Source organism: Erythrolamprus reginae, unplaced genomic scaffold (genome assembly GCF_031021105.1).
Source record: "Erythrolamprus reginae isolate rEryReg1 unplaced genomic scaffold, rEryReg1.hap1 H_5, whole genome shotgun sequence".
In the NCBI taxonomy this organism is placed as follows: Eukaryota; Metazoa; Chordata; class Lepidosauria; order Squamata; family Dipsadidae; genus Erythrolamprus; species Erythrolamprus reginae.
In genome coordinates this window covers 698,099-710,215 of record NW_027248506.1, presented here as the reverse complement: position 1 = coordinate 710,215, position 12,117 = coordinate 698,099, and the positions used below count along the sequence as shown (strand labels likewise).

The 12,117-nt window shown below is 41.9% G+C and overlaps 1 protein-coding gene across 3 annotated transcripts in view; it reads left to right on the top strand.

Moving 5' to 3' along the window:
- LOC139155738 (protein FAM13A-like) overlaps nt 1-12,117 on the top strand; it is a 118,144-nt gene that overhangs the window by 15,421 nt on the left and 90,606 nt on the right. For all 3 annotated transcript variants that reach the window (XM_070731009.1, XM_070731010.1, XM_070731008.1), the window contains 2 exons: nt 2,421-2,574; nt 5,224-5,304. In XM_070731009.1, coding sequence (XP_070587110.1) covers nt 2,421-2,574; nt 5,224-5,304 — 235 coding nt within the window. The remainder of the gene's footprint in view (nt 1-2,420; nt 2,575-5,223; nt 5,305-12,117) is intronic.

The following is a 12,117-nucleotide window of genomic DNA, read 5'->3' as shown; positions in this document are numbered from 1 at the left end:
AAAGTACAGTAATATTCATGCTAGCTATTTATTATTAATTTTTTTAGCAAGTTGCTCCTGAGTAATTGGAAACAGTTTAATTGAAGCAGTGGTCCTCAACTAAAGACGGGCTACAAGAATGGTGGAAGGTCTTAAGCATCAAACCTATCAGGAAAGACTTAATGAACTCAATCTGTATAGTCTGGAGGACAGAAGCGAAAGGGGGGACATGATCGAAACATTTAAATATGTTCAAGGGTTAAATAAGGTCCAGGAGGGAAGTGTTTTTAATAGGAAAGTGAACACAAGAACAAGGGGACACAATCTGAGGTCAGTTGGGGGAAAGATCCAAAGCAACATGAGAAAATATGATTTGACTGAAAGAGTAGTAGATCCTTGGAACAAACTTCCAGCAGACGTGGTTGGTAAATCCACAGTAACTGAATTTAAACATGCCTGGGATAAACATATATCCATCCTAATATAAAAATACAGGAAATAGTACAAGGGCAGACTAGATGGACCATGAGGTCTTTTTCTGCCGCCAGTCTTCTATGTTTCTATGTTTCTAACCTGGGGGTCGGGACCCCTTTGGGGGTCAAATGACCGTTTCACCAGTGTTGCCTAAGACCATGAGAAAAGACAAATTTCCTATGGTGTTAGGAAGTAAACCTTCTATTCTGGCGCCTTGGAACACGAGTCTGCGTAGAGGGGTGGGATACAAATCTAATTAATAATAATAATAATAATAATAATAATAATAATAATAATAATAATAACAACATATTTTTATAATAATAATAATAACAACAACAACAACATATTTTTGCCCTCTGACCAATCAGGTGTTTACAGTAGGGGTGTCCCTCTGGCCTTCCTGCCAATCAGTTTAAAGCTCTGTTGGGGGAATTGGTGCTAGACTTATGGTTGGGGGTCACCACAACATCAGGAACTGTATTAAGGGATGGTGGCATTAGAAAGGTTGAGAACCACTGAACCTAGCTGGCAAAGTATGAAAAGTACCCTTTTTTTATAGAATAGAATAGAATAGAATAGAATTTTATTGGCCCAGTGTGATTGGACACACAAGGAATTTGTCTTGGTGCATATGCTCTCAGCGTACATAAAAGATACATTCATCAAGTATCATAAGGTATAACTCCTAATCATAATAGGAACTAGTCAATATCAATTGTAAGAATAGAATTTTATTGGCCAAGTGTGATTGGACACATAAGGAATTTGTCTTGGTGCAGATGCTCTCAGCGTACATAAAATAAAATATACATTTGTCAAGAATCAAACCTTCTTTGCCCCTTGGATGAAATGTTGCAGAGGGTGTCTTGCCCTGTCAAAATTTTCGCCTGTAATGAAAATGTTTCATCAGCCAAAGAGAAGGCCACCCGTTGTGCAAGGGTTTTCAGGCAGGAAAGAAAAAGGATCATACACACATGGGAGATTAAAAGGAGGGTTTTTTGTTTAAAGCAGCTTTAAACAACCAAAGTCTATTTGCTCAATAGCACAACTCGCTCGATTTAAACTGGATTTGTGTACTTGGAATAGCAGTCGCTATGCACTTGTGAATAGCAGGAAGCGGAACGAAAACATTTTCCCTCTTAATAGGCTAGAAAACGTCCAAGGGAAGGGTACAAAGAACAGGCAACCTCAGAGGTTTTTCAAGCCAAATTTTCCACCAGCAGGAAGGACAATTTAATTGCAGCACCAGCACAAACGGGATGGTTTTAGGTGGCAGGGATGGTATTAGCCCTGATGCTGAACTGGGGTTGAGTCTATTTCGGTTCTGTCATATTCCGTACAGTGGAACCTCTACTTACGAACTTAATTCGTTCCGTGACCAGGTTCTTAAGTAGAAAAGTTTGTAAGAAGAAGCCATTTTTCCCACAGGAATCAATGTAAAAGCAAATAATGCGTGAGGAGGGGGGGCATCCTAATCTCCGGGGGGAGTTGGTTCCAGAGGGTCGGAGCCACCACAGAGAAGGCTCTTCCCCTGGGTCCTGCCAGATGACATTCTTTAGTTGACAGGACCCGGAGAAGGCCCACTTTGTGGGACCTAACTGGTTGCTGGGATTTGTGTGGCAGAAGGCGGTCCCTGAGATAATCTGGCCCGGTGCCATGACCCTATGGATGCCTATGCATAAATAATTATGTAATTTTATACACTTTGTAAATGTTGTATTGTTGTATTGTTTATTATTATTATTATTATTATTATTATTATTATTATTATTATTATTATTTATTAGATTTGTATGCCGCCCTTCTCCGAAGACTCGGGGCACTATACCCACTCTTTTTTAATGTAAATAATCAATAAAGTATTTTTCAAAAAAAAAAAGAGGAAAAGACAGTACACTGTGCTTGATGCTGCCCTCCTGCTTTATGTATCGATGTATCGATGTATTGATGTATTTGCCTTGCAGTGTCCCACCGGGCTTCGAAGGGATGAAACAGCAGGAAATCTGCAACAAGATCCTGGTCCACATGCTGGACAACTACAGTCCCTTGTTTGAATGGGAGCATCCCAAGAAGGAAGGAGGAGGGGGCAAGGAGGCACCGAGGATTATATTGGTCAAAGTGAGTGTTGGAATTGAGATTCCTTTTCCCCCTAGGCCTTTACAATTTTATGCATGGTATGTCTGTATGTATGTTTGGTTTTTATTATAATGGGTTTTTAACTGTTTTTAGTATTGGATTATTATTGTATGCTGTTTTATTATTGCTGTTAGCCGCCCCGAGTCTCCGGAGAGGGGCGGCATACAAATCCAATCAAGAAAGAAAGAAAGAAAGAAAGAAAGAAAGAAAGAAAGAAAGAAAGAAAGAAAGAAAGAAAGAAAGAAAGAAAGAAAAAAGAAAGAGAGAAAGCGGAACGGAGCTTTGGAACGGCATTTTGAACTTTCCGATTCTGCGGGCGTGGCTTGGTGGGTGTGGCATGGCTCGGTGGGTGTGGCGTGGCTCGGTGGGTGTGGCGTGGCTCGGGGGTGTGGCGTGGCTTGGTGGGTGCGGCGTGGCTTGGTGGGTGCAACGTGGCTTGGTGGGTGTGGCCTGGCTTGGTGGGTGGGGTGTGGCTTGGTGGGTGTGGCGTGGCTTGGTGGGTGTGGCCTGGCTTGGTGGGTGTGGCGTGGCTCGGTGGGTGTGGCGTGGCTCGGTGGGTGTGGCGTGGCTTGGTGGGTGGGGTGTGGCTTGGTGGGTGGGGCGTGACTTGGTGGGTGGGGCGTGGCTTGGTGGGTGGGGTGTGGCTTGGTGGGTGGGGTGTGGCTTGGTGGGTGGGGTGTGGCTTGGTGGGTGGGGTGTGGCTTGGTGGGCGTGGCTTGGAAAGCATGGTATGGTTTGGTGAGCATGGCTTGCTGGGCATGACAGGGGAAGTACAGTATACTGCAAAATCCCAATTCCCACTCCACTCTGGGGAAGGATAATACAAGGTCTATTCCCGCACCATCCCAGGGGAAGGATACTGCAAAATCTCTATTCCCACTCCATCTGGAGAGGTCAACCGTGGATAGTCTAAGGGTAAAATGTTGGGGGTTAGGGGATGACACTACAGAGTCCGGTAATGAGTTCCACGCTTTGACAACTCGATTACTGAAGTCGTATTTTTTACAGTCCAATTTGGTAAGCTTGTATCTGTTGTGTGCTCTTGTGTTGTTGTGGTTGAAGCTGAAGTAGTCGTTGACAGGGAGGACATTGCAGCATATGATCTTGTGGGCAATACTTAGATCGTGTCGTAGCTGTAAGCTTTCTAGACCCAGGATAGCGAGTCTAGTTTCGTAGGGCCTTCTCTTTCGGGTGGAGTAGTGACACACCCATTTTGTGCTCTGTAATGAACTTGTATTTTAGTAGAGAAGTCTGAGAGACACCCTAGTTAAGTCTGCAGAGAAGTTTGGCAAACTACACCAAACATAAAGTTGGTGTAGTAAGGGTTATGGTAACGGTTTAACTTTAGCAGAGACTTATAGTGTCATCCCCAAACCCCCAACACTTTACCCTTAGATTATCTACAGTTGACCTCTCCAGATTCCTAAGAGGTCAGTAAGGGGCGAGTACAAGTGCACTAGAGTGCCTTCCGTCCCCTATTCTATTGCTCTCCTATATCTCCTATACCTTTCTTCTATTCCTATATCTCTTCTTCTATTCTTTCATTGATATGTTCTACTCCTATATCTTCTTTTCTATTATTTCTTAGATATATTTTACTATGAGTATCTCCTCTATAACCTTCATCATGTATTTTACTATATGTACATAGATATATATCCACTAAAACCCTCATTGTGTATTGGACTAAACAAACAAACAGATTGACTAATGAAGAACAGTTGCTCACGTTTTGCTGAATTGATTGTGTTAGAGAAAAGAGCAACCTGGCTTATATTTTCCACAGCATTGTGCCAAAAAAACCCCCCTCCTCTCTGTAGTATGTCTTCCCCCCCACCCCCACCCCACCCTTCCTGTTGCTGGTAAAAGCATTTACCATAAGGCAATTGGTCATTGTCTGGTAATAACTCCTTCCCTGTCAAGTGTAATGTAATGTATTCCAGATGTTCGTTTAACTAAGAAAACTCCCAGGTCACATTTTGGGTTGAGGCAAGACATACCATCTAATCCAGTGTTTCCCAACCTTGGCAACTTGAAGACATTTAGACTTCAACTCCCAGAATTCCCCAGCCAGCAAACGCTGGCTGGGGAATTCTGGGAGTTGAAGTCCAGATATCTTCAAGTTGCCAAGGTTGGGAAGCACTGATCTAATCACTTGCATTCACCTATGAGGCTAAATTATATATTTTTTTCAGCTAAAATTGCTGAAGCTGCCTGGTTTATATACACTGCTCAAAAAAAATAAAGGCAACGCTTAAACAAAACAATATAACTCGAAGTAAATCCAACTTCTGCAAAATCAAACTGTCCACTTAGGAAGCGACACTGATTGACAATCAATTTCACAGGCTGTTGTGCGCATTCAACTTTGTACAGAACAAAGGATTCAATGAGAATATTTCATTCATTCAGGTCTAGGATGAGTTCTTTGAGTGTTCCCTTTATTCTTTTGAGCAGTGTATATCTACCTACCTACCTACCTACCTACCTACCTACCTACCTATCTATCTATCTATCTATCTATCTGTATCTGAAGCTCAAATGCCTGTCAAGTGAACCTGTAGGCTGTTCTTGTTTCAGGATGTATCTCCAGACATATTTTTATGAATTGCTTTTGATGTTCCCTGCTAGGAGGCTAATTGCAAGACATCTCCACCAATCTTGCTGAAAAGCCTTGAGACAGAAGCACCCAAGCCAAAACCAAGAACCAAGGTACAGAAAAATAAAAGAGTATTCATGTTTTCAGTGGCTGTTTTTCCTTTACCTTTTATCTACACTATTTATTAAATTTAAATTTATTTTATTTATTATTATTTTTTTTTTTTGTCCAATACAAGAGAATAGAATAGACATGAAGTAATATATATAAAGATAATATGTAAAATAGAAGAGAAAATATATGAGAGGAAGAAAATATATATGATATATGAGATAAGGAGAGACAATTGGACAGGGGACGAAAGGCACACCAGTGCACTTATATACGCCCCTTACTGGCCTCTTAGGAACCTGGAGAGGTCAATCGTGGAGAGTCTAAGGGAGAAATGTTGGGGGTTAGGGGTTGACACTATTGAGTCCGGTAATGAGTTCCACGCTTCGACAACTCGATTGTTAAAGTCATATTTTTTACAGTCAAGTTTGGAGCGGTTCGTATTAAGTTTGAATCTGTTGCGTGCTCTTGTGTTGTTGCGGTTGAGGCTGAAGTAGTCATTGACCGGTAGGACGTTGCAGCATATGATCTTGTGCCCTCAGTGTGGAGGTAAAACATTTTGCAGCCCTTCACTGGGCATAATGTACAGTATACCAAAATAAAAACCCTCTACTTAGAGCAGAATTTCTCCCTTTTTAAATTCTTCAACCTTTCACATAGTAGCATCATATTGCCAGTAGTTCTGGGACTTTTTGTGTTCTCTTTCCCGGGAAAGAATATGAATAGAGAAAGTTTTGTGCTTGCTTCCTCAATCAATCTTTGTTGTGAGATTAAACAAGATGAAGTTAGATATTAAACTATATTGTGGAGGTTCACCATCATGAGGCCTTTAGTACAGGTAGCAAGGCTTATATAAGTATACACACACCTCTGACCTAATCTTATCTGATAGTTAAACTTTCACACATTGGCAATTCCAAGATTGGCTAGCTGTGTTTCCGAAGAAAACCCTTTGTTTTAGAAACACAAGCAATTTTTACCAGTTTAGCCTTATTACATCTCAGGACCAATTTTATAGATTTATGAATATAAATACTTTATTGTCATTGTCAATACAACGAATTGTCATTGACAACGCAAGTCGCGTGACACCCAGAGACCAAGACAAATTCCTTGTGTGTCCAATCACACTTGGCCAATAAAGAATTCCATTCCATTCTATTCTATTCTATTTCATTATTAAGTGTGAGTATAGCACTTAATTTTGATAATTAATTGAGATTTTATAACTTACTACCACCCTATCAGTTTTCTTCCCTAACCAAACAACTTTTGGCAGAGTTTCCACAACTTTTGGGCCCAGTGGACATTTTTGGAATACAGTATTTGAGAACATCTGGATTTTCTGGTAAAATACTTTCTGGGAGTTTGAATACTGACCACACAGGCATGTTGGCTACAAAGCATTAATTGGTCAAAATGGTACCCACTTTACTCTTCTCACCATGTTTTTGCAGGACAGTCTGTCCCCGTGATGGCAAACCTATGGCATGCGTGCCACAAGTGGCAATGCAGAGCCATATCGGTGAACACATGAGCTCAGGTCCAGAGATCACGTGGAGGGCCCGTTTTTTGTTCTCCCCAAGTTCCCGAGCTTTTCTATGAGTGTGGGTAGGGCAAAACCGCCTTCCGCAACCCCTGGAAACCCCCCAGAGGCCAGAAATGGCCGATTAGGTCCCACAGAGTTGGCCTTCTCCAGGTCCCAACGACCAGACAATGTAGAGGAAGAGCCTTCTCTGTGGCGGCCCCAACCGTCTGGAATCAGCTCCCTCCGGAAATTCGCACTGCCCCCACCCTCCTTGCCTTTCGCAAGAGCCTTAAGACCCATCTATGTCGCCAGGCATGGGGCAGTTAGATCATGCCCCCCCCCTCTTACTATGTTATGTGTGGATGTGATTGTGTTAATTGACTGCTTTTTAGTGTAATGGGATTTTAGCTTATAGTTTTTAACTATTAGATTTGTACACATATTTTTTTTTGTATTGTATTCTGTGAGCTGACCCGAGTCTTCACAGAAGGGTGGCATACAAGTATAGTAAATAATAATAATAATAATAATAATAATAATAATAATAATAATAACAACAACAACACAAGAGCGCGTAATAGATACAAACTGAATATGAATTGCTCCAAACCTGACTGCAGAAAATACGATTTCAGCAATAGAGTGGTCAATGCCTGGAATTCACTACCGGGCTCTGTTGTTGCTTCCCCCAGCCCCAAAATCTTCTACTTTACATTATCTACAATTGACCTCTCCCCTTTCCTAAGAGGTCTGTAAGGGGCGTGCATAAGTGCACTTTTGCACCTAATGTTCCTGTCCTACTGTCTTATTATCCTTTCTATTACTATGTTCTACTTATGTTACGTTATGTTAATATGTACTATAATACTATTATATTATAGTACTATAATAATAAGGGTTTTTTAGTTGTTTTAGTATTGGATTGTTACATGCTGTTTTTTATCACTGTGGTTAGCTGACCCAAGTCCACGGAGAGGGGCGGCATACAAATCCAATCTATCAATCAATCAATCAATCAATCAGTCAATCAATAACTAGACTTGTTTGACAAATAATTAAATGAAATAAATAAAAAATAAACCTTGAGGTTCATCAGAGGTGAAGCTTTGTGGTGCCTCAAGTCAAAGGCACACACAACACATCTTGAAAAATCACAGCGCTCCACTCTTAAACATCCTCAAAGTTACTTTGTACTTTTCCTATTTTCCCATTATTAAAAACACTGGCGTTGGAGCAGCGTGAAGTCTCTTTTAATCTCCCAGGAGGATTTTGAAAAACTCTATACTGTGAAAGGGAAAAGAGAGATGGCTTTTGGCCAGTAACAAAAACCAGACTAATTGTGTCTTTCTGAAAATCAGCAGGAAGTAAGGGGAGATGGGGTGAGGGCAATGGATTGGAAGAAGTAAAACAAGCCGTCGGTCTCTGGGGCGGTCTGTGACTGCCTAAAATTCTGTGCAATCATGAATCGACTGTTGAATAGAATAGAATAGAATTTTATTGGCCAAGTGTGATTGGACACACAAGGAATTTGTCTTGGTGCAGATGCTCTCAGTATACATAAAATAAAAGAGACATTTGTCAAGAATCATGTGGCACAACACTTAATGATTGTCATAGGGGTCAAATAAGCAATGAAGAAACAATCAATATTAATAAAAATATTAGGATACAAGCAACAAGTTACAGTCACACAGTCCTAAGTGGGAGGAAAAGGATGATAGGAATGATGAGAAAAACTAGTAGAATAGAAGTGCAGATTTAGTAGAAAGTCTGACAATGTTGAGGGAATTATTTCTTTAGTAGAGTGATGGCGTTAAACTGTTTTTGTGTCTAGTTGTCTTGGTGTTGAGGGCTCTGTAGCGACGTTGTGAAGGTAGGAGTTGAAACAGTTTGTGTCCAGGATGCGAGGTGTCAGTCAATATTTTCACCACCCTCTTTTTGACTCGTGCAGTCTACAGGTCCTCATTGGAAGGCAGGTTGGCAGCCATTGTTCTTTCTGGGTTGCAGCACCAAACCAGACAGTTATAGAGGTGCAGATGATGGACTCAATGATTCCTCTGTAGAACTGGATCAGCAGCTCCTTGGGCAGTTTGAGCTTCCTGAGCTGGCGCAGAAAGAAGATTCTTTGTTGGGCTTTTTTGATGATGTTTTTGATGTTAGGTGACCATTTTAGGTCTTGAGATATGATAGAACTCAGAAATTTGAAGGTCTCCACTGTTGATACTGTCAATACCCCCTTTGTACAACCTGCTAATCCATTTAATTTGTGGTAGTGTCTGAGTGGCTGGCCAATTGTTATCAACAATGCATCGAAATATACTGCTCAAAAAAATAAAGGGAACACTTAAGCAACACAATATAACTCCCAAGTAAATCAAACTTCTGTGAAATCAAACTGTCCGCTTAGGAAGCAACTCTGATTGACAATCAATTTCACCTGCTTTTGTGCACATTCAACTTTGCACAGAACAAATTATTCAATGAGAATATTTCATTCATTCAGATCTAGGATGTGTTCTTTGAGTGTTGCCTTTATTTATTTATTTATTTTTTGAGCAGTGTACATGAAAATAATTTTGCAAGGGATCTGGGCAATGCTATGCTTTTAGATGAATCCTGAGCATTTGCAAACATTTATTAGTAAATATATATACACTGAGATATACTGTTACATCACAACTGGGATCCAAATAATTTAGCAGTCAACTGTCAAAACGTTTTATCTTGGCTTTCAAAAGAGTTATTGATCTGTTTTTTAAACTGCAGATTATATAAGCTTCCTTCTCCTTTTTTTTTGAAATGGCATTTATAGCAATAACATTTAGACTTATATACAGTGGTACCTCTACTTAAGAACACCTCTACTTAAGAACTTTTCTAGATAAGAACCGGGTGTTCGATATTTTTTTGCCTCTTCTTAAGAAGCATTTTCTACTTAAGAACCCGAGCCCGGAAAAATTTCCCAGTAAATTTGAGAGCTGTACGAAGGCCCGGTCAGTTTCCTGCCATTCCCCCTGGGTTTCTCTCTCTGGCACAGTGCATGGGAGGCAACCTCGCGCCGGGTGTATGGGGGGCACGTGCTCCTCCTTGCTGTCTTTTTTTTAAAAGCCTTAATGTTTTGGATTTTTTTGATTCCCCTCACCTCACCTTCTTCCTTCGGCAGTGACTGTCCTCCTCCTCTTCCTCCTCCTCCTCCTCCCACCCAAATTCCGAGCTTTTATTTCTTTCCTAATGGGTTTGCATGCCTCTCTAGGAATCTCCTGGGAGGAAACAGGGCCGGAAAAGGCAGGGAGAAGCCTATGTGGGGCCTCTCTAGGAATCTCATGGGAGGAAATAGGGCCGGAAAAGGCCGGGAGAAGCCTATGTGGGGCCTCTCTAGGAATCTCATGGGAGGAAATAGGGCCGGAAAAGGCAGGGAGAAGCCTCCGTGGGGCCTCTCTAGGAATCTCCTGGGAGGAAACAGGGCCTCCACCCTCCCTGTGGTTTCCCCAATCGCACGCCTTATTTGCTTTTACATTTATTCCTATGGGAAAAAATTGCTTCTACTTACAAACTTTTCTACTTAAGAACCTGGTCACGGAACAAATAAAGTTCTTAAGTAGAGGTACCACTGTACTTCTTCATAGTACTTTTACAGCCCTCTCTAAACATTTTACAGAATCAGCATGCGCGTCGGGGGTGCGGAGGTACATTCACATCTCAATTTCCGCTACCGGAACCCCGATCCCAGCCGTACCGGATTCAACCCACGACTGGTTATAACTAATTGGGGGCGTAGAGGGAAGAAGAAGTTTTCCTTTTACCACTTGCTATAATCTCAAGAACTATCAGCCTGCTGCCTCGGCGGTTATAAATATTTAACGGGTATTAAATGAAAAGATGCATTGAACCTCTGGCGGTGTGTGGTTTGTCTTTATTTGCCTTGAAAAACCAGACCCTGGGAACCGCTGTTCTAGCGTGCTATTTTTGAAAGGGGAAACAAATGTGATGGTGGAGAAATTGTCTTGTCAGATTAAATTGGGATCAGAGCTTTGGAAAGAGTTCTTTTAGGTTGTTGAACCCAACCTCCGCTCAAACAGAAACTCTTATTAGAGTGGTACCTCTACCTACAAACGCCTCTACTTATGAACTTTTCTAGATAAGAACCGGGTGTTCAAGATTTTTTTTGCCTCTTCTCAAGAACCATTTTTCACTTACAAACCCGAGCCTATGAAACTGTAACTGGAAAAGGCAGAGAGAAGCCTCCGTGGGGCCTCTCTAGGACTCTCCTGGGAGGAAACAGGGCTGGAAAAAGTCGGGAAAAGCCTGCGTGGGGCCTCTCTAGGAATCTCCTCGGAGGAAATATGGGCTAGAAAAGGCGGGGAGAAGCCTCTGTGGGGCCTCTCTAGGAACCTCCTGGGAGGAAACAGGGCCAGAAAACGTGGGGAGAATCCTCCCTGGGACCTCTCTAGGAACCTCCTGGGAGGAAACAGGGCCGGAAAAGGCATGGAGAAGCCTGCATGGGGCCTCTCTAGGAATCTCCTGGGAGGAAACAGGGCCTCCACCCTCCCTGTGGTTTCCCCAATCGCACACATTATTTGCTTTTACATTGATTCGTCTTACAAACTTTTCTACTTAAGAACCTGGTCACGGAACAAATTATGTCCATAAGTAGAGGCAGCCCTGTATTAAAGGGTCCAAAATAGATGGCTGTCCAGCCTCCGCTGGAATGTATCCAGTGAAGAGAATTCGGTTCCATTTTCCAATCTATCTTAGCCTTAGAAGTTCATCCTGAGTGCGACTCCTTGTAATGTCAACCTATTAATCTGTGTCTCGCTTGCTAGCGTAGCAGAGACGAGCTTTCCCCTGTTCTGCAAAACAAACTCTGAAGAATGCTGTCGTAACCTCACTTAGGTGTCTTGCTGCAAGGCTTAACATAATCACTATTTTGTCTCCGCGAGAGACTTCGTGTCTGCCCTTGATCGTGCTCAGAAACCTAGAGTGAAGTGACAAGAAATGGACAGATTGCGGCTGGGGGAAAAATAGAAAAGTTTATAACCTTGGCTATAAATTAAAGGTGGAATAAGAGAGTGTTTAGAGCAGTGATTGCAAATCTTTTTTTCCTCGGGTGCCGAGACAGCATAGAAACGTAGAAGATTGACGGCAGAAAAAAGACCTCATGGTCCATCTAGTCTGCCCTTATACTATTCCTGTATTTTATCTTACAATGGATATATATTTATCCCAGGGATGTTTAAATTCAGTTACGGTGGATTTACCAACCACGTTTGCTAGAAGTTTGTTCCAA